This window comes from Mirounga leonina, unplaced genomic scaffold (genome assembly GCF_011800145.1).
Source record: "Mirounga leonina isolate KUSES-001 unplaced genomic scaffold, KU_Mleo_1.0 Mir_129, whole genome shotgun sequence".
NCBI lineage: Eukaryota > Metazoa > Chordata > Mammalia > Carnivora > Phocidae > Mirounga > Mirounga leonina.
Genome location: NW_023270323.1, coordinates 65,247,443 through 65,270,910, shown reverse-complemented (window position 1 = coordinate 65,270,910; position 23,468 = coordinate 65,247,443). Strand labels below are relative to the sequence as shown.

General features: G+C 38.6%; 1 protein-coding gene across 4 annotated transcripts; it reads left to right on the top strand.

Annotated features, from left to right (window-relative positions):
- The first annotated feature begins 2,384 nt into the window (after positions 1-2,384).
- PACRGL (parkin coregulated like) lies at positions 2,385-22,354 on the top strand. Of its 4 annotated transcripts, XM_035005221.1 has the most exons (9): positions 2,434-2,571; positions 6,510-6,577; positions 6,704-6,858; positions 9,850-9,917; positions 11,664-11,754; positions 13,953-14,087; positions 14,540-14,647; positions 18,666-18,746; positions 21,571-22,354. In XM_035005221.1, exons 2-9 carry the CDS (start codon positions 6,526-6,528, stop codon positions 21,625-21,627), a joined length of 747 nt encoding a protein of 248 aa, XP_034861112.1. In that variant the 5' UTR covers positions 2,434-2,571; positions 6,510-6,525; the 3' UTR covers positions 21,628-22,354. The 4 variants fall into 4 exon arrangements, with proteins under 4 accessions (XP_034861110.1, XP_034861114.1, XP_034861112.1 ...); XM_035005219.1 differs by lacking the exons at positions 6,510-6,577; positions 21,571-22,354 and adding an exon at positions 18,889-19,660 and having other exon boundaries at positions 2,385-2,571; XM_035005222.1 differs by lacking the exon at positions 2,434-2,571 and having other exon boundaries at positions 6,124-6,577.
- Positions 22,355-23,468: the final 1,114 nt, after the last annotated feature.

Here is a 23,468-nt window from a genome sequence, read left to right as displayed (position 1 = left end):
ACCCGAGATTTGGTACCTGTAGTCCTGAATCTGGCCATTTAGAAAGGAACTGTGACCTTCATTCAGGGATATAGCCAGTTCCAGGGAAACTTCTAGAGATGAAGCAGAAGAATAAATCTTCTGATTTCACTCTCCCCGAATTCAATTTATTAAATACAATTTATTGTTAAGCTTCCCCATTGGCCAAACCCAAGTGTAATCCAATGGGCATGGGAGCCTTGTTGATGCCAGTCCATTGTGATCAGCTTCCCAGTGTTTATACAGCAGGGTGGAGAGGAGCGGAGAGTAAATCTGTAGGGGCATAGGGGATATACGTAGTACTTACTGTCTTTTCAGAATCATTTGCCATAATCCTAGACACATAGGTCAACCATTTGCTCCCTGTATACTCTCTCCAAATAGAGAATTAAAACCCTGAAACTAGAACAGGATTCAGAGACCCAAGTCTACTACTGGCTTTCCGTTTCTTACACCCTACATGCTCTCCCTGGACTACACTAAGTACTCCTATGGCCTCAGTTACTGTCTATTCACTGATGACTGTAAAATCCACAGCTCCTGCCCCTCCACACTAGATGCAGATAGCCAACGGTCTTCTGGTCACATTCACCTGGATGTCTCACAGGTTTCTCAAATTAGTTTGTCCAAGAAAGTATCCACCATTTACTGCATGATATCCAGACAAAGCCACAATGCCATTGAAGCTGTTTCTTTGCTTTCCAAAATGAAGATAGAAAATTTACGAGAGGCTGATTTAATTACAATTAGGAGAGGCTCACACAAGTAATTGTGGTTATTTTTAAAAATCTGAAAAATCCATGTCACTATTCAGGGTCTCATACTAACACCAAGGCAGAGTGTGATATGCCCACAACACAGTGTACTTGCAAACTTTAACTGGGTTTCACCTCAACAACTGCACTGGCAAATACTTAGCAAGTTCCTCCTGTGTGTTGGGAACTTTACTTGTGCTCTTAAGTCTTACATGAACCTTATTATGATGAGGAAATTCAGGCTTAGAGGGGTTAAATGACTTGCACAAGGTCTCATAGCTCATGAGTGATGGAGTTGGGTTTCCAACCTAGGTGGCCTAACTTCAGAACACGTGCACTTCACTTCTCTGCAGTACTGAATACAAATTATTCTTACACTCCAGACAGAGGGCCTAAAAGGCCATGAGCTAGGTGTTGCTAAGTCTATCAGTGGGTATGCTAGGTGGGAGGAAGAGGGCAAGGAGGTATAATAAGGCATGGAGAATCTGGAGAAGAGAGCTCATAAGGTGAAAATAGCTAAGAAAAAGGATCTTTTTCCTCTTTTTTTTAAACACTACTTAAGCACACATTGTGCCAATTGGGTATAGAAAAGGGATAGAGACAGTTTCAGTCCCATGGGGAAGATGGGTAAATTCATCATGAATTTTGAAATTTTAGACTTGTGTGCAAGTCATTTGAAGAATTAGATATACGTAGAATTCATTTGTTCGTTTCATTTTTTCAGAGTACTTCCTGAGTCCCTGCTGCATTGTGTTAGAAGGAGAATCGAAGGGAAAAGTCAGTCATTGTCATGAAGAAACCCACAGCCTGTCGAAGGAGCTTCCACAGCAGTAATTCAGGAAGCAAGAACGGAGCTACCAGGACAGGGAGGGATTGCACTGCCTGCACTGCTCGGACAGTGACAAGTGTATAGTTAGTTGTTACCTGAACAAAAAGGGAAGGCTACGGGATGACAACAGAAGGAATGCAGTGCACAGATCTGAAGGGCTTGGGCTTCTTACTACGACTTGCACAAGGTCTCATAGCTCGTAAGTGATGGAGTTGGGTTTCCAACCTAGGTGGAATCACAAGGGGACGTGCGTTTTTTGCAGCATCGGTTTTATTAAAATGATCTTTAGTTAAAAAGCACACGCACTTTATTGAGATACGGATGCATTATGTAGTTGAACACGACGGCATGCGAATTAGAAAGTTAAGACAGGAAACGAAATTCTACAGCTGGGCAGGCAGAAGGCTTTGGCTCCCTCCGCTGAACATCCTGGGGCTGCAGTTCATGGTGCCGAGCACGTGGAGAAAACAGAATTTTAAGTGTGCGAGAGAAGTGTTAAAGAGTTAGGTACACGGACTGGGGAAAGATTGTGGTGCAGGGAATTCGGAGTGTGTGCTCTCCTCCGCTCCCTGGACTTCTCAGCAGTTCTTAAAGACCCTCCACCAGGTGCCCCTTTGTCACCACACAACGCCTGACTAGCTGGAAGCTGCCCTTTTCAACTCCGAGCGCCTCGTTGCCAGGGCAACCCTCTTCCGCTCCGCGCCCGTGCATCCTCCCTGCGGGAGGCCGAGAGGACGCAGCATGCGTCTGACGTCACTGCGCGGCGCCGCCAGATCCGGGCACCGCGCGAACGCAGCATGCGTCTGACGTCACTGCGCGGCGCCGCCAGATCCGGGCACCGCGCGAGGCCTCATTTTCCCCGAATCCCGGAGGCGGGTGACGGGAGTGGGGTAGTTGGGAGCGGGCGCCGGGCAAAGCTCCCACCCGGCGTGGCGGCTGGTGTGCGGATCGCCGCGGGAGAGAAACGCGGTAGGAACGGGGTGTGGGTGCCCTGGGCCAGGGGTGCGGGGATTCCGCGGTGCCGCCCGCGCTGTCATGGCCCTGCTGGCTTCCTCGCTGGCTTGTTGCTAAGGCCGCCGGACTCGGTTGCCAAGGGCCTTGGAGCTGCAGAGCGCCGAGAGCGCACCCTTCCTTTCTAGGGTTCTGGCTTTGGCGGAGAGTAGCCCTCGTTGGCCTTAATGGAAAACTGGCCGTCTACCCGTCAACGCCCCCCGCCCCCCCCCCTAAAAACAAAACAAAAAAACCCCACCCCCACCCCAACCCCCCCCCCCCCCCCCCCCCCCCTCACGTCGTCCTTATTTTCTAACTTTGACAGCACCCTGGCTTTGAACTGTTCTTAAGTATTTGGAGATGTATGGTGTTGGAGGGTAAGAGGGTAGGAAAATGGAAAGCAGATTTTAAGACTCTTAATGCTGGCCCTTTGGGTTTACTTTACGAACTAAGGAATTGAGGTAGGTGGATATTGGGTTCTGTCGCTGCACTTTAGAATTTGAAGGAGCCCTAGGGAAAGATCATGGCTTCTTTAGTGGGGTGTCTGTTACGCTTTTGGAACTTTCTAAACAGTGGGTGAGAGAGTAGGAAGAAACGTGGCCCCGCCCCCTGATAATTTAGCAAGCCCTGTAGTGAGGGCAGTGGCCTCAGAGCGTGGTGCGGGAAGAGAATGCGTATGGGGAAAGAAATAGGATATGTGACCTATCCAAAATAATGCAACAAAAGTATGCTTTCCTATCATTGACGCAGATCTCCACAGTCCCTTTCCGATGAGCAGATGGGCCACAGCACCTAAGGAAACTTAAGGGAGAGCGAGGGTTCCACTGTGGACCCTGCTTGGGCTGCTTGCTCTCTGATATTATGACATAGTTTAGATGTTTGGGTCAAGTGGACTGTCGTGCCTGTTTAGAATCTTTGTATTGTTTTGTAAAAGAATGAGAGGTGACTGATAATATTTGTAGCACAAAATAGTTCTTAGCTTTGCACTTCCTCTCACCATTACTATCTCTTTACACCACCCTCCATGTGTTAATGGAAAAGCACTCAAGAGAGTTAAGTGTAAGATGAATAAAGCAGTTATCTTCTACAGGCAACTTATGTACTAGTCTTGGCAGTGGTATGCTCCCAGATGGATATATTTTTTTAAAGATTTTATTTATTTATTTAGAGTGAGAGTGCGCAGGGGTGGGGGGGGGTGGAGAATCTCAAGCAGACTGTGCTGAGCACAGAGCCAGTCTTGGGGGCTCGATCTCAGGACCCGGAGCAGAAATCAAGAGTTGGACGCTTAACTGAGCGACCCAGGCACTCCTGCCGGATGGATATTATTTTTAAAAATCGAGAATACTTAATTTGTAAGGTAAAGGGTGATACTTTTAACAACAAGTGAAAAATATTTGTTTTTTGGAAAGAAGCTCTCTGATACAGAGTGTATGTGTTTTGATGTTACTGCTGGAAGTTACATAAGTATATTACATGTAAAACTGCCTGTATGCATAAAACCTTTGGAAGCTCAATTTTCTGGCATGTTTTATAAAAATTTTTCAAATGAAGAGTTTCCATGGCTTTTGGAGCTCATTCAAAAAATAATGCAGCACCTTCCTACTAGTACCTCTCAGGAACAACTTTTTCACATAAAGGAAGATAGAAATTTGTTGTTCCAACAAAAACTTTTGTAGATTTGGTAGGTGGTGTTGAAATATGTGCATCATGATTTGATGTGGCCAACTCTGCTTTTCTTATGTTTGTGGGTAGGATCTTTGTGCTTCTTTTCAGCTATAACAGTTATTAAAGTTTACGATCAAAATAAATATTAATTTATTAGTCTTAATCAACATTAAAAGTAGTTACTGTAATTACCCCCAATTACAGCTGAAGAAGCAGAGACACATTTATTTATTTAAACAGAAACTTAGATCGTATTATTCCCATCAGGACCGTCTCAAAGCAGAAACCTGGTGCGACAGTAAATACTTACTGAACATTCACTGAAGTGCAATGTAGGTCGACATATTTAAAGCCTGCCTTACCTTATCTTAGAATATTACCTGACAAATTCAATGAGGCATTAATTACCATAATTGTGAAAAATGCCTTGGGAATGAGTGTGAAGTGTGATATTGGGAGGTAAGTCATCTGCTGGTAGTAGGATGAGAAAAATTAGGTGAATATATTAAATCAAGAAAATTGAAATTTAAAATTGTTCTGTGTATGAAACAATCTTACATTTAATTTATCCTTACAAGGCACTTTGAAATGGTCACATCATGTTTGAAATATTTTGGGTCTGAATTAAGTGGAGTTTCGTCCTTTTGAAGATTTCTAATTTGTCAAGTAGATTAAAATAATCTCATGAGGAATCACTTGAAAAAGCATCAGTGTTTATCCTGAAGAAGAGAAAACTAAGGAGTTGAGAGTCTGTCTTCAACTATTTGAAAAACTGTCATTTGGAAGTGGAAGAAGACTTCACCTGTATTGCCTTAAAGAAAGATCCTACAGTGTAGTTGAGGGGTAGTTTATATATTTAAAAACAATATTAAAGGCTTAAAGTGGGAAATGCTATAGTGGAAGAATGACTGGAGTGTTGTGCAAGTGAGGGAATGGAGTGATCTAGTAGAAATAAGAAGGAAAGAGTGCAGGAATCAGAGTGCCATGGAAGTGTACATTTGAGAAACAGAGAAAGAGGATCAGGAAAGGCTGCGTGCTACTTGGGATTGGAGCTAGACCTAGAAATACCAGCAGGCAGTTGGGTATATGAATCTGGGTGCGTGTGATGGAGGGTTCTTTGGTAGAGATGAAAGTTGAGAAGTAATTTGTTTAATTAGGCAGAAAACCATCACTGCAAACTAGAGTCTTCCCATTAGCAGAAAAGAGGGACTTGTGGAAGAGGGAGAAGTGAACCATCGGTGGCTGGTTGAGCACTGGATGGATGAGCAACTTATTTACTCCTCAGGAACAGTCTTCATAGACTTGTATTATTCTCCCCTTTTAATAGGTCTGGAAATCTTGAGACTTAGGGAGATTAAATAATCTGCCTAAATTCATAATAGAGATGAGGATACAGACCTGGTCTGAGCCAACAGCTCCTACCTTATCACACCACATTGATCACATCTGTAGGGTTGAGTGCAGGAAATGAAGGGAAAGAGGATCTTAAATTTTTCAGCATGAGGGACCAGAAAATTGGTGGTACCTTGAATTAACAAGGGCTCCATAACTTCAGTGTGATAACCTTAGTTTGGGTTATGTTCAGTTTAAGGAGCTTGTAGTACATTGAGTAGGAGAGTTCATTATGTCACTTGAAAAATAGGACTTGATATGCTGATGTTAGTGTTTGGAACTTTGGGAATACGAGGCCAGAGAAGATAGAGATGCTAGGGGATGTGCCAACCACTTTCTCCTTTCAGAAATCTTTTTTTTTTTTTTAATTTTATTATGTTATGTTAGTCACCATACAATACATCATTAGTTTTTGATGTAGTGATCCACGATTCATTGTTTTCATATAACATCCAGTGCTCCATGCAGTATGTGCCCTCCTTAATACCCATCACCTCCCCTCTAAAACCCTCAGTTTGTTTCTCAGAGTCCATAGTCTCTCATCTAGTCCATATTTTCTGAATATAGCCAGAGGTTTGCAATTGAGTTTCTAAAAGCATATTTTGACAGTATGAATGGAAAAGAAAGTTTATTCTTATACATCTTACTTTCTTACAGATTGTTTTCCATTTGCTGTTATTGATATTATTGAAGTTGATATAATTTCATATTTTCTCATTGGTCTTTCTGGTATTTGGTTCCATGCCATACCTTTTTTGTGTATTTTTTTTTATATTTTCTACTCTGTTCTGTTTTGATCTTACGTTGTTAATGAATCCCTCATTCCCCAAATTCTGAAATCAAGTTTCATTTGACTGCAGGAGTAAAAGGGAAGCAATGCAGAAATCAGAGTGCCATGGAGGAGTACATTTGAGAAACAGAAAGGCAGGTACAGAACATTGTTTTTTAAATGAAGAGGTGAAGTTTGTTAATGACACATTGTTATGCAGATGGATAAGAGAGAGCTTTATCTCTTTCACCTCTTTTTTTTGGTTGAGCTTCTGTTTTTTTCCAGGTAGCTGTGATCAAAGGACATCATCAAGCATACAAATAAAACATAGGACTACAGTTCAAAAAAGCAACTCCTCATCGTCAACCGGTTCTCCAGAGACTGCAAGAAAACTTCATCCTCGACCAAGTGATAAACTTAACCCTAAGACCATTAACCCGGTAGGTACAAAAGACATTCCTGACTCAGTAGATTTTTAAAAGTAATAGACATTTAGTGCACTGTTGAATCGTTCTGAATACTGTCCCAAGTTCCTTTTGTTTGTAATTTTTTTTTTTGCTTACATTTAAGCTATTGACAAAGAGCATATGGTAATCATGATGAAGAATGGAAATAATGATGTGAGTGTGGAAGTGAGAAGGTATAGAGAATAACCAGTTGAGGTATATCCTATCACATTCATGGATGAGTGTACTAGAGTATAAAATGAATTGCACATCAGCTTTATTTTTTATTTAATATAGTTCTGTTACTTCCTAATATCAATGAATAAACTTGTATTCAATTGACATAGGATGAATTACGTGCTTCCATAGTTGCATAAACATCTCTGACGATGCTGCTCTGATCTATAAATTAGCTCCCCCAGAAATCCCAACTACAGTACTAGCCTTCTTTTGCCTTCTGACAGCAATTTAATCATGTTTAACAAACATGAGATTTATGCACATGAAAGTGAATAGTTATAAGTGTGTGGATCAGTGAATTATCCAAAAAGTGAGCAAATCTGTGCTGCAACACCAGGTGGTGTCTGCCCAGCCTTGCATAGGTTCAGATGATCACGGTTTCAGCCTTTAAGGGAATTAGGAGCTGAGACGCTGACTTTGATGGCAGGTAAAGTACAGCAAGGATACAATGAACTGGCCTAGGGCAGAAGGAGATTGTCTGACTTTACAAATGAAAAATAGTGTAAGCATATGTGTTCCCTTGCTTCTTTCTTTAATCTGCAGTGTCAAGTTGAATTCCTGAAGAATGCCCTGCTATCTCCTTGTTCTTGCTTCTTTTCTCCCCCCATTTGAGAGAATTCATGGTGACACTTGAGTCTTCTTCCTCTCTTTGAAGAACATTTTTAAGTAGTAATAGCCCTAATTTTAAATTTTATTAAAAATGAAGGAAAGTTTTGGGGCGCCTGGGTGGCTCAGTCGTTAAGCATCTGCCTTCGGCTCAGGTCATGATCCCAGGGTCCTGGGATCGAGCCCCGCATTGGGCTCCCTGCTCTGCGGGAAGCCTGCTTCTCCCTCTCCCACTCCCCCTGTTTGTGTTCCCTCTCTGTCAAATAAATAAATAAATAAATAAATAATCTTAAAAAAAGAAAAAATGAAGGAAAATTTTGAGAAATAATGATTTGACCTGAGAATACAGTATATTATACAAGACCATGTTTAAGATCTGTAAAAGCTACCAATCCAAAGTAAGTCAGAGTTCACCATTGGGGGAAGAGGTAGTTAGGGATTGGGATGAGGCACTGAGGAGGTTTCTAGGGTGCTGGTAACATTCAGGTTTTCCACACCTGAGTGTTGTTATACCACTGTTTGTTTTGGAGAATTCATTGGTTTTGAATATAAAAAAAAAAAAAAAAAAGTATAGTGGGGTATATTTAATAATGTTGAGTATTTTAGAGTTGAAATATGGTCTGTGATAATTGTTAAAAATTGAAAGGATAAAGTTTTTTTCATGGTATTAGAATTTTGGTAAAATTTGGTAAAAATTTATAAAAAGAACCCATTGGTAGAAAAAACATTTTTGATAATGTGCAACCTAGAAGATGAAACTATGATTATCTCTAAAACGAGTTGAAAAAGAAAGGAAAGGAATTGCTTAGAATTTCAATCAGAAATTTTGTCTTGGTGGGTGTTTTGGAATTTTAGGGATTATTTACATGACCTGTAGGTCCAAAAAGTAAGATCATTTGCTAATAGGTGCTAGAACTAAAAAAAGTGTCTGTGGCCCTAAGTTGTCTTAATTTTTCCCCCATAATAACATTTTTTCAAGTCCCCTTATTTAATAAGATTACATGAAAACAGTTTTTAAAACATACTTTTCTTAGTAGGAATTAGATGAATGAAACATTACTATTTCTGTGAATTATTATGCAGAATGTGGATTGAAGTTTGTAAATGAATCTTACTATAATATTGTATGATACTGAAATTTCATCTATGTGTTTTAACTTCAAACGTGTTTTTCTGGAGGAAAAAGAGCTAATTCTAAACTTATACCCTTGAATATATTTTTTAATTACTGCATGTGATTTTAAAATATTTTGTAGCTAGTTTTATCTTTAAAATAGGTTAATAAGTTTGTGTTTTGTAATTTAGACAACTATATTTCATTTGATTATGTTCAAATTACCATGTGATAAAATATTTACTTTTTGTGCCTAAATTATCTGTGTCTCTGATCAACTGTATTGAAATTATGTATGCTGTGATTGTTGAGCTGTTGTGCTTGATCACCTCTTACATGGTCTTTGGGAATAGAGTTAATTTATTCTTAAGATAATACATAGACAAACTGAAAGTTGTGAAGTTCTGTATCTGAGCAGATACATCCAGGCATATGTTTGTGAGAGCCTTGCTCTGTCTTCAGTTCTATCACCCCTGCCCATTCTAAGCCTTTCTTTTTTAGAGAAGCGTAAAACAAGTTTGGGGAAATTACAGGTTCTCTGGCCATCCAGACATCTATATTTGCCTGGAGGACAAGTAGGAGATGTGCTGGAGGTTGAAAACAAATCTGCTTTCCCTATACTTACCTCCTCTTCTCCACGGACCCCTCACCTTGAAAGGTCATAGTGGTGGAGAGTAGAATGATGTATTGCCTTTATTATACTTATTTGTGATGTTCATTCTTAATAGTATTTATCTATATTATATTTACTATACATGTGATTCCAGCTGCCTTCAAGCCTCCCAAAACAAGTTAGGGGTATAAACGAAATATAGAATGTGTGGTTGTGGTTCTAGTACTGAGAGGATTGGTAATTTTCCTCAGTTGTGTTGCTGAGTAGAGTGATGCACCTGATACCAGTGTCATGGGCTGAAAGTCAGGATGTCCATTCACCTCTGACCTCAGCAGGATTAAAATTGATTAGGTATCATCACAAAGTGGAGGTGATAGTATATTTATCGTATTCTTGTCATTTTTTATTTCAGTTTGGTGAACAGTCACGAGCTCCTTCTGCATTTGCAGCCATTTACTCTAAAGGAGGTATTCCTTGCAGGTAAAATCAATACAGGTTATAACTGACCATATTATTCAAAATAATTGAGTAAAACCAATAACAGTAGTTAGTTTAAATGTATTGAAAATTTTATTTACTAAGGAGGTTGAAATAAAGGTGACTTATTCATGCTTTGGCTGTTGGACTGGTATAGATCGTGGGACATTGTTGAAGAAGATCATTTTAATTCCAAAATAGAATTACCAATAGATCTGTAATTTAAGAAATTGAATGAACCAGTTTCTGAAACAATATAAGCCTTCACATGCTTGGGCAAGTTGCAAGTAAATAGTCCTATTTTGTTTGTAAACTGAAAGTTGACAATTTAATGAAACTGTTCATTATTTTTTGAAATGGTATTTCAAAAATTTCAAAAAATTATATTTCTAAAAAGGTACATAACAGCTGTTTTTGCTCACTTTTCATACAGTTCTTGCCACCTTTCAGGATACACATCAGAACTGTTTTAAAGAAAACAATATAGTTACTAATAGAGTGATACCATTTTAAGATTTCACTACCAAGAAACATTTATTTCTTCTAGGTATATCCAGTTTTAGACTGATCTAGATGATGGAAAGTGTCATTTTCATTGTGAAAAGAGTGATCACAACATTCTGTTGTTCTAAAATTCAAGAAATGTAGTTTTTAATGGTATTTGCAGATTTGGAGGAATAAGCTCAAGAAGCACTCTTCATTTTATTGTTAGTATTTTTTTATTTACATTCTGAGTTGAAACTGTATTTTAAGGTTCTTATACCCCCCCTTTCCCACTCCAAGCAATTATGGTTGCTAAAATAGTAAAAATGTTACCAAGGCCTCTTGCTATGAAGAAAATGATGCTAAAGAAGGTGTCAAGAAATTGAGAATGTTATAGAAGTGTGAGGAAACATTTGAGGGTGATGTATAAGTTCACTGTCATAATTATGATGATGGCTCATTGATGTATTCACACATCAAAACTTATATTAAATTTTACACTTTATAACCATGTGCAGGTTTTTGAATGTTGGTTATTTTTTTTTTTGAAGATTGTATTTATTTGAGAGAGAGAAAGCACAAGTGGGGGGAGGGAGCAGAGGCAGAGGGAGAGGGAGAAGCAGATTCCCCGCTAAGCAAGCAGGGAGCCCAGCAAGGGGCTCCATCCCAGGACCTCAAGATCATGACTGAGCCAAAGACAGACGCATAAATGACTGAGCCACCTAGGTGCCCCTATTGAATGTTGGTTATGCCTCAGTAAAGGCTGTAAAAAAAACAAAAAACAAAAAACAGCAATGACTCTAATTGAAAGGGCTACCACTTTGTAACCTTGTGTGGGCTACTTAACCTCCTGCCCTCATTTTTCGTCTGTTTTAGCAGGGCTAAAATCCGGCTTGTCTTCAGATCATTAGGGTTAAGTGATCCATATCTGAAAAATAATGTTCCATATAAAACAAGTTACTATTTCTCATTATCACATTTCTTTGCACATCTGTAGGTTATCTATTTTGTTATAAATATGACTGAAACATGTCAAGTGTAGCATTTGTATTAAGACTCACAGACAGCAGCATGCTTGAACTCTGAAACTGTAGGCTTAACAAATATGAAGTTTAGTTTTGCCATCAAACAATTTGCTGAAAGAGTAGGAGTTTGTGGGATTATAGACATGGCTGCACAAGATGTCTTTGTAATATCCTTTCATAATTACTGCCTAGCATATAATTACATTGTCCATGTTATGTTCACTGATGTTTATTATTTTAGATTGGTCCATGGTTCAGTGAAACACAGATTACAGTGGGAATGTCCTCCTGAAAATCTTCCATTTGATCCTCTTCTTATTACTTTAGCTGAGGTAAATGTATATTCCATTTTTCCTGAATGTTTATGGAAAAAAAAAAAACTTTAAAAATTGTATTAGATATTATTTTTTAATGCATCAGTGAATCTTATTCTTTACTTTTGAAATAAGAGCCATGCAATAGTCATTAAAATACCACACTCCCTTAGGAATTAATTATCATCAGTATATGTTTATTAGGAACTGATTAATCGGGTTTATAAACAAGTTCGTCTACACAGAGATTTGTGGATAAGTGGATGAAATATTCATACTTAATCCCAAAAATAAAAGCACTTAGAGTCATATGGAACTAGTCCTATCAGGAGAACAGTAGTGGTTTAACTTAAACTACATCAGATAACAATGAGTGGTTGATCTATTTCTATACAACCAGTCATGCTTAATGTAAACGTGATGTTTCTTAGGGAACTGATATTAACTACTTAAACGTCCTTTTGGAGAATTCTCTGGACTTTTGCCTGCCTTTACATTTTGAGTAGAATGTCATGGACATCATTTTGATAGAGGATTTTAGGAAAACTTCTGATAAATTCCTTTATATTATTTAACATTTATATCAGGAAAAAGTTGGCAGAGTATTAGCTTGAGGTGAATCAGTGATCTCTTCTGTGAAATTTATTCCTTTTGCTAGAGTCACAAGTTGAGAAATGAATTAACCTGTTGTCTTATATTTAAGTTATAGATATTTGTCTTTTTTAAGAGCTAAGGATCATTTTTGTTGTCCTTTATTTTTAATTTATTGCAAAATCATTTTGGTATGATAGCAGTATATTTTTATGGGTAGCCTATTTGAAATTCAATTTTGATTAAAGTCTTTTAAACTTGGTATTAAAAGCTTAAAATATATCAGTATTTCATTTGTTCTTTTAAGAATTTTAAACCGTTTTTTAGATGAATCAGTACCATAGTGACACCTTTGAAAACATGCTCCAGCTAAACCACAAGGGGAGGGGAGTGCTTTAATTTGGGGAGTCCCTACAGGGAGTCTGTGTTTAGTGAAGATCACATAAAGGTCAGTCCTTTAAATAATTATTTTCCAAACACCCAATGCCTTTATTTCTGTGTTGGGTAGATTCTTAGCCTTCCCCTCTACTCATTTAATAATGGGGAAGTACTGACAGGACCACCACTATGGGAATCCACTTCACCTCTTGACCTGATTCCTCATCTCTAAAATGAACGGGATAAGGGGATAGGGGCACTCTTAAGATGCTAGAACCTGTGGTCCAAAGTGGTGCTGGTGTGCTTGGCAGCACAGTTTTCAAGAGCATCCAGGAAAGGAAGTGTTGAATCACTATTTGGAAGCAGATAGTTTGGTCCAAAGGACAAATTGGTTGAAAATTAGTATTTTTAGGCATGACTTTGTAGCCAGTTATACTTATTCACAGAAAATAATAAGTCCAACTGAGGGAGTATTGCTGTTGCTTTTTTTGTTTGATGTTTTTAAAAAAAGCCAGATGGCCCTTCAATCTTGACTCAAAGTGATGGGTTAAATCATAAAAGAGTACTAATAGTTTCTGATGCATTTAGGGCGAAAGAAATGATACAGGTTTTTTTCATATTTTTATTTTACATCCCAAAGTTAAAAATGACATTTAAAATCTTACAGTGGTTTTTGAACATAGGAAAAGATGTTTTAAAATACCTTAATGTAAAATATTTAAATATGAAGGAAATATAATACTTTAGAAACTCATTAAACAAGTTGCAAAGTCACCATAAAGATAGGAGATCCAATAATTATGTCCATAAAATGGTGGTTATAAACCAGCATTTGAGATTGAGTTGCTGTGCTTTCAGGCAGTATTTGGGAGTATATACAAAATGTTTTCAATATCTTAGGGCTTCTTTTTCTTTTTTCTTTTACTTATTTACCTTTCCTCTCCTTCCTTTCTCTTTCTTCTTTATTTCCTTTATTTTTCCTTTGCTTTTCCTTTCCTTTTTCCTGTTCCTTTCATTTTTAAAACATTTTTCTTCCTTGCTGTGGGTAGAAATTCTTCCTGTCTCATGTATGTCCTTTGTTCCACAATTTCTGGGTTTAATTGAAATCGTAATTACTGAAATTATAAATCATGATTAGGAAAACCATAATAAAGCTTGATTTTCATTTAGACTAGTGAGGATTTAATTTTGTTGTTAGCATAACCAGGTGCGTAGTAAGTCTTGTTTGTTCGTTTTGTCTTTGGCAGGGTTTGAGAGAGACTAAACATCCATACACCTTTGTGTCAAAGGAGGGTTTTAGAGAATTACTGTTGGTCCAAGGAGCTCCTGAGAAAGCTGTACCTTTGCTTCCAAGACTGATTCCTGCGCTAAAGGCAGCTCTGGTAATTTTCTATTCTTTTGGACTTTCTGTGGTACGTTTAGAGTATTTTATGTCTTTTTTCTTCCAAATTATATGCAAATTGGTCCTTTACCTGTGATTTTGATGTCCGTGCAAAATTAGGCCACCATTATTCAGGGACAGATGATTACTTATTTGAAGACGCCTTTAGAGGATATGCGAAAGATAAAAGGGGACATTTTGAGTAATTAGAGAAAGTAATAAACCTCACATCAGGCTTGCTGCATGCTGCAATATGGTTTAGCTAGTGTTTCAGTCAAGCCGGAAATTTATTTTCTTTGTTTCTAGATGGTCTGGCATTAAAGGTAGATTCTGGGTTTAGTTGCTTATCTTCTGATTTTGAATGTTCAATCTTACTTTTTTCTGGTTTGACCTTTCTTCTTACTTAACTTTCCTTTTCTCCTCTTTCCTTTCCTGTCCCAACTAACCCCCCAGGTCCACCTGGATGATGAAGTGTTTGCAAGAGGACTGAATGCGCTAGTGCAGCTGAGTGTCGTTGTCGGTCCTTCTCTAAATGACCATCTTAAACATCTGCTTACAAGTGTAAGTACTGAAAAGATGAGAGAATGGTTGGGTATGTGTATCATGCACTATCTCGTCATGATTCACTGGTTTCAAATTAATCATTAACTGATTCAGAAATCTTAAAAAAAACTCATCGTTCTTTAAAAAATATAGATAAGACCTAGTAGTTCATAAAATATTTTACAAATGTACAGTATTCTCTTTAAATTTTTTTTAATGGAAAGCACCTACATGAGCAGAATTTAGGGTTGTAAGAAAAACCAAGCAAAAGTTGAATGGACAAAAATTAATGGACAGCACAATGGTATTATGCCTATGTTGATTAGCCGTGAATTATGAGGACGGCTTATACACCCTCCTGTGTGCTTGTGCATCGCCACAGCCATGTGTTCATCTTTTTCTTCGGTTTTTCTTGTAAGTTTCTTAGTGAGTCTATAAATAGTATTCAGGATGAGACTTTTTCCTGTTGTGTGTAGTTTAATCCTGAGGACAAGTACAGAGTGGGATATTGGACAGTTCAGGAGTTTCCCAAGACCACCCTTAGGTTGCTAGAAGGACTCATGAAACTCAGAAAAGCTGTTATTTCCTGTTTCAGTTTATTACAGTGAAAGGATACCAGTTAAAATCAGCGAAGGAAGGAGGTACATAGAGCAGAGCCCGGGAGGGACCAAGTGTGGAGCCTCCAGTTGTCCTTCTTCCCAGCGGAGTTGTGTGGACAGTGCTGGCTTTTTCCAGCAGCGATATGTGGGAACACACGTGGGGTATTACCATCCTGAGAAACTCACGTTAGCGTGGTGTCCAGGGTTCACGTTAGGGGCTTCCGTGCCAGCAGGACTGGCTGCTTGCATGACTGACCTTAGTCTTTGGCCTCTCTAGACATTGAGCTGAGATCCTGTGGCCCAAGGCCCCCTGGGGAAACAAAGATACTCTTATCTGGCAGGTCATACCAAAGGCTTAGAAGTGTCCATCTAGGAGCCAGGGACAAGGGCCAATCCTTTCTTTAGGCGAAGTTAATCCTTTACTGCGCACACTGATAAACCATTAAAGTCCTTGCTGGAATAACCCACAGCTAGCATTTCTCTATGTGCATCCTTCTGTAGTTCAGAGCTGAGGCATGTATTTTGATCATAGTTCCACTGTTTTTTCCTAGACACATTCATCTGAGAGATCCTAGAACTGTATTGTTAACTTCTTACTCTTCAGAGAGACTAATACACCCCAGAAACATCTGGCCAAGCCTATAGAAAGTAGGGGTGGTAGTGAATCTATCAGGATTGCTATGCTGGGGTTAGGAATGGCGGGAGATGAATTCCCACCAGCATCAGGTGTTTGGTGGGGAAAAGACACAGTGGAAATAGACTCTCAAATAATATGTGGGAAGCCTTTGGAGAGAAGGAAGAGAATCCTGGCAGGTTTTTGCTTGTAATGTTTAGGTCAGCAAGTTGTACCTGACTAACCACAGAAATTTCACCCTGATAAATAAAATGACTCATTTTAGATTGATTGCTCCAGTCAGACAATCAACAATCTGTTGCCCTCTGCCCTCCCGTTTTGTGCCAAGTATTATGCTATAGGCACTGGGACTATAATGCTGAACAGAAAACGATATGCCCTCTGCCCTTGTGGAGATCGGTTTTTGTTTTTTGGAGAAATAAGTAGCAAGGATATCCACTGAGAAGGTTGGAATGAGGTGAAGGGGATGTGATATGCAGAGAAAAGGAATTACGCTGGATCCTTCCCCTCACTCGAAGTTGAGCAAGGCCAAGAACCTCTGTTTCCTAAATAGCCTCCCAGTCCCACTCACCAATGCAGAAAGATAAAGGCCAGTTTAACAACTAAACTACGTAAGTTTGTTTGTTTTAATTTTTCTGGGGCAGTAGCATTAATGTTTGGTCACTCACATTCCTCCCCAGAACCCTGCTTTTTCTTACACTGGACTGACTTAAAGGGGCCTTTCACCTTCCTGGAGTGTCAACACTTTGGGGAGGATCTGGATACCACACTGGCCTTTGTATGCCGGTTGGATTCCGTAGAAGAGAGACCCTCGGCAATAGGCCATGTGGGATTAAATCTTGGTCTGTTAGCTACACACCACCATGAGACAGGCACCCCTGAGGATCCATTGAGGTGCTTTGGTACTCCCTCCTTACCTCACTTACTCCTCTTAGACAGAAAGACTCCATTTTGATTTACATATTTTTTGTTTATAGACCTCTGCATTAGATGTTATTTGAAGGGTTTCCTTGACTAGAAAAAGAATTTCAAAACCAGTTACTGAGCCCATATACAAATCATTTCACTCATATTCAAAATAAGTCAAATCCTTTCGTAGCTTCAACTCAACTTCTACTGACCCTGTGGGAAAGAGGAAATAAATCACCTGGGAATCTTGATAAAAATGCAGAAGCTAGGCCTTTGCCCTGAGATTCTGGTTAAGTAAGTATCGGGTAGGACCCTAGAATCTGTAATTTTTGAATGAGTATATCAGGTGATCCTGGAGGTGGTGCTTCATGTATCTGCCCATAAGCCACTGCTCCCAGGTAATGGGGTCTACAGAAAGCAAACCAGAGATCTGATTTTGCAAGAGGCACTTTTTCTTTTTTTTCTTTTCTTTTCTTTTCTTTTTTCTTTTCTCTTCTCTTCCCTTTTATTTATTTATTTTTTTTCCAAGTAAGCTGCATGTCCAGCATGGAGCCCAATGAGGGGCTTGAACTCATGACCCTGAGTTCAAGACCTGAGCTGAGATCAAGAGTCAGAAGCCCAACTGACCAAGCCCCCCAGGTGCCCCAAGAGGCACTTTTTCTTGTCCATCCACAGGGCTACCTGTCCTCTCATTTAGAGTTGCTTTTCTCACATTTTTTTCTTTTTTTCTTTCATTTTTTTTTTAAGATTTTATTTATCTGACAGAGACACAGTGAGAGAGGGAACACAAGCAGGGGGAGTGGGAGAGGGAGAAGCAGGCCTCCCCAGAGCAGGGATCCTGATGCGGGGCTCGATCCCAGGACCCTGGGATCATGACCTGAGCCAAAGGCAGACCCTTAACGACTGAGCCACCCAGGTGCCCCATCACATTTTTTTTCTTTTGGGGATTTTTCTGACCCTCCCTCATCTTCATTGACCTGACTGAAGGGATTGCTACTCAGTGCTCAGTGGTGGGAAGCAGTCCTGGGTTTCTCCCATCCGTGTGAAGAGGAAGAACCAGAAACCAAGTCTAGGACAGGCCCGTATAAGTATTTGATCACTGACTAATTCTTGCCTGGGCTTCATTTATATTCCCAGAAAGTGGAGCCATGAGCACGTCCTGCTCTAGGCTGAAATGTTTAGTGGGGGAGTTGAGTAACATAGACATTTGGTGGGAGAACACTATTATAGGTTGTGCCTGATGATCTCAGTTGCTGTTTTTCCCTCTTTGTTCCTATGATTCTATCCTCCCTCACCTTGTGCTCTCCCTTTTCAGTCAGACTTCCACCTTTCTACCTGAAGCCCATTCAAGCCATGCCTAGGGACAGGTGGTCTTGTGGTTTGTAGTCTGAATGTCCTAACTGTCACTGTTACAGAGTTGTTCATGTGAATGCTCTCTCCTTTTTGTCTCTTCCCTTTCTTACACTATAGGAAACACATGTGTTTTAAGAGGCTTCGCTTTCCATCATGGTCCTCCAAGTGCTCTTGCAAAATACAAAATGGAAAAGTACGCAGTTTCATAGAAAACTTACTCTGGATACCATACTGTAGCAGGTTTTACAGGATTTGTACAATTTGAAATGAAATAATATGAATTCTCTTTTAACAAATATATGGTGTCTAATATATATAAGTTTCAACGAGATATTTTCTAAAAGAAGCCTTGATGTCTAAAACATATTAAATAGTGTATTTAATATTATAATATAATAATATATTAATAAATACTTCTATACAGTAAGGTCTCGGTGGTTTAATTTCTAGTTAGCATACTTTTTAGTGAAGTTTTACTTATGCCTATGGTGAATATTGTTACTTCTCAAATCATTTCATTCTCCCAATCTTACTTTAAAAGCTTTCCAAGAGACTGAGGGATAAGAAATTCAAAGAGCCAATCACCAGTGCTTTACAGAAGCTAGAGCAGCATGGTGGAAATGTAAGTAAAACATTATTCCTTGTCTTATTTTTTTTTACTTTTACACTACAAAATTGTATAACGTGTATTATTTCAGCCACAAGTAATCATGTGGAGTTGATATTATTTTCATTTGAGAGCTCGGAGTTTCTGTCTTGCATAGGTCACAGTTTGTAAGCATTGGGATTCAGTCCAGACTGTGTAAATGCTGGGCCCCTACACTTTCTCTGTGCTTTCTATACGACACTCCATGTGGTGAGGATTTGCAATTTTTTTTATTTTGGATGTTTTTGCCTAGACCATAGGAAAGTTCAGAAAACAAAAGGATTAATATAAAAGAGCTCATTGAAGAATGTACTTTTTTTTTCTTTCATTTGCCATCTTTTTTGTCTAAAAAATTTACAAATTTCCCATCTTCCAAGATTAAATGAGATTTCCAGATGGCTGTGATACCATGTCTGGAAGTGCACATGTTCAGGAACACGTGTATGCACACGCATACACACGCAAGAATGAATCCGAGTGTTCTGACTTGTAGGAATGTGCAAGAATGGGGGAGCTCTCATTAGTATCTGTGTGGTGTCAAATAACTAAGTTAATTGAATTTTCATCGTTTAAAGAAGTGTTCACATAATCTAGTCTTGGAAGTATTTCTGTAAAGCAGTGATTCTACCTTGTTTTAGAGATTACATTTAATCAGATCTTAATGATAGGCTTGCATGTGATTATTTTAACACTGAAGAACTTAGTTTCATCGGAGGTACTTTCTAAAGGAATTATATAGAAAATAATTTGTGTGATCATATACAATTTTAAAATGGCAGATGTATTAGTTTAAGCTTTGTCTAGATTACCTAATTTGACCAATTCCGGTCACTGTTAAGATATGTTATATTCTTGGGCGCCTGGGTGGCTCAGTTGGTTGAGCGACTGCCTTCGGCTCAGGTCACGGTCCTGGAGTCCCAGGATTGAGTCCCGCATCGGGCTCCCTGCTCAGCGGGGAGTCTGCTTCTCCCTCTGATCCTCCCCCTTCTCATGTGCTCTCTCTCTCTCTCAAATAAATACATAAAATTAAAAAAAAAAAAAAAGATACATTATATTCTTTCCATGAGGAATGCCTAGAATAAAGTTTAGGAGGAAGAAGTAAGTCCCTAGACCACTAGATAACAGATTTCTTTGTTGTGTGGAGGATTAGCATTCAGACACCTTGTTGAGATGTACACAACCATCCCCCAGCCAATCCAGTGTCTCTCAGCAGAAAGGAAATTCTTTTTGCTTGCAAATGCGCTTCTGAGAATTGGAATGCAAAATAATTTGTCATTGTGAAATGCAAGTAAATAGATGCTAAATATTGATGGCACAGCTTTCGATCTGAAACTCTCCCCAGGATATTTTCACACATTCTGTGGAATGGGGCAAGAGAAAAGGGACAGGCCCAACATGTTAGATTCCAAGGGTGAATGTGCAGAAGAGGGCATAGTCTTCAAATAAATAAACTTTAGAAATTGCATTCTGAGATTTAGAGGGGAACACAGAGGGATGTCGATCTCCAGCCCAGGGCCACAGGGTTAGCTAGCAAGGGAGTTACTCTTACTGCCACTCAGTCTCATTAGTTTTGAATCCTGCTAATACAGACAGAATTAAAAACATTTTGAAGTTAAGTATTGCTTATTCCTTTAGACTTTTTCTCTTCTTGTTCATCTAATGTCTTACATGATATTTTAATAATTTAATAATAATATTTGATCAGAGATTTTCTGTTGGCGCACCATTAATAAAATAATTGATCACACTTTCTGGTGGCCTAATGACCATTATGCTTGCTTTTGGTATTCTGTAATCCCTCATGAAATTAACAAATGCCCTTTTTTCTCTACTAAAAACTTAAATGTCTATATATTTTTCTCTTTTTTAAAATAAATAGAGATGAGTCTTTAAAAGAGTCTTCTCAGTATTGCAGTTTCTCATTCCTTGGGGCTTGTGTGTCCACCAACGATGGAGACACTCAGCCTCTGGGAAGACAGGAAAGTCAGCTCCAGGCACAGTGTCATTTTCTTAAAACTGATCAGTTTACTACCTGCCTTAAATAGTAGTCAGTTCACTCTTACCTTGATATAATTTTCATCCTAAGTCATAGGCACATCTGTCTTGGAAAAGGTACATACTTGGACCCACCCCCATCTTGATTGAGCACGTGGGAAGTAATTACATGTCAGGGACTCAATTGAGTACTTTTTATTTTTATTTATTAATTTATTAAAAGATTTTATTTAATTATTTGAGAGAGAGACAAAGAGAATGAGTGGTGGCTAGGGGCAGAGGGAGAGGGACAAGCAGGCTCCCTGCTGAGCAGGGAGCCCCACACCTGCTTGATCCCAGGACCCTGAGATCATGACCTGAGCCGAAGGCAGATGCTTAACCAACTGAGCCACCCATGCGCCCCTCAGTTGAGTACTTTTTGGGCATGAAAGTCATTGAATCCTCACTGCAGCTCTCAGGGGTAGATTTTGTTATTATCCCCTTTTAAAGATCTAGAAACTGAGGCTCAGAAATAATTAGCCCCAGATTTGACTGACAGAAGCTGGATTCATATACTGGTGATCTGGTTCCTAACTACTTCTCTAATTAAATATTTTTTTAAAACATTAGTAAGAGACAACCTATACAACCTATATTTTACTCAACTCACAAAAAAGTACCACTTCTCCTTCCATCATTTTGTTCTCATTCCATTTTGTTTGTTTTGAGTTTCAGATACTTTTTTAGGCATGCTCTTATAGATGTAATACCTATCAGGGGAACCCTACACAATACTAATGAAGCTAATTTTTTTTTCTGTTGACAGGGAAGCCTTATCATCATCAAATCTAAAATTCCAACATACTGCTCCATATGCTGTTGAAGAAGGGAGCCCACAAAAATCCTGTTACTCCCTGGTGACAGGTGTTAAATGCTGTCCATGGGTACCTAGGGAACCTTTTCAGATTCACTTCCGTTTATTCTTTTGTCAATCACAGTCACCATTCATTATTTCCTAGATTAAGATGAGTATACACAGTTCCACTGAATCATAGTAAAAGTTATTCATCAACAAAAAAAAGAATGGTCAATGATGGAAAGCTATTAAACACAGTTCTATAATAGTACAGTTTTGTGGGGTTGGTTTTTCATATTTTTACAGTTTGGTGCGAACAACCATAATTGGGTTTATAATAGATGTGTTTGTATTTATTTTCCAGTGCCTTTTATTTATAGTATCCCTTTCACAATCAGTTTGTAGTTATGCACTTATTTTTAAATATTTTGTCATTTCTTGGGTTTTATATTTATCAAGGCTATGGAAATTTAAAGTAGTGGACAGACATTTGTGAATTCACTGTTAATTATTGTCTGTAAATATGTATTTTATGATATAGAATACTTGGAAGAATTTCATACCAGAGTATTCTAGTTTAAGACATTTTTTAAAATGTGTAAATTCTTTTGTAAATATGTTATTTATTACAACTCATTAAAACTACCTGAACTTTAGGTGTTAATTATATTTAAGTAAATGTTATTTTTGTAACCCAAAGTCTGATACTCATTTCATGAAGGTATTCAGAAATTAAAATCTTAAAGCTCTTAAATTGTAGCCAGTGATTTTGTTGTGTTTGCTTATGTTTAACAATTAATTTAATTTAAAAAGCTTTTAAAACCTACTTTACAGGCATAGTTCTCAGTGATGACATTATAGAAGCTGAACCGGGATCATTCTACAAGAGAGAGGAATAGGGTGAGAAAGAGGAAACAGGAATAAGATTTTCCATCCTATGGGCAAGAAGGGAGGCCATAGGGACGTGAGTAGTCACACCAAATCCAAAGCAGACATACTTTTGGAGGGACGCAGATCAGCGGTCACTCTTTTATTTGGGGGAACAGCCATATTATATATATCTCAGCACCACTGAAGAATACCTTCCTTGCTCCATCCCTCAAATATGTGGAATGACCTCTTTGTAATTCTCATTTCAGATACAGTCTCACAGCTGGAATTTAAAAGAGTACAAGTAATTTCTGAAGAATCATAATTGCAGAAATGCCCGTGCGTCCCTCAGAGTTCTTGTCCTTCCTGGTGGTCCTATCTGGGATATTCTTTTCTTAGGTCTCTACTCACCTGTCACATCCTCAGATCCTATTAGCTAAAATGTGTGCCTGCCCACGGGCGTTGCTTTTACTTTTCCTCATTGTACTTAGCACCACCCTAAGGCAAAGATATGTACAATCCTACAATGCCGTAAGAAAAACAATATTTTTAATCTAGTACTTATAAAATTTGTTGGAATAAATACCTATAAGATAGACAGTGGAGTTATAAACATTTTATTTGCTTTTATTTTTTCTTTTTGAAATACAAAATGCACATTGAGTTTACACAAACACGCGATGGCAAATTTCAGTGTACATGTATTGTACTATTAATTTCTACACTGGTGATAGCAGGGCAGCTTTCAACATCCTATCTCTACACCAGAATAGATACCTGATTTATTGTTGCAAAGACAGTTGCAAATTTCCTCCTACTGTAGCCTCTTGGTCTTTATGAGATTTCTGCAAAACAGGGAGGGTGTGTGTATCCTTAGTAGTGTTGTGGCAACTTTACAATCTTGGCTTATGATCATTAAAAAGAATCTGAATTATTGGAGTTTTATGATGAGCAAAATCATAATACAGTCCAGATGAATTGCTTGGCATTTATTTTCA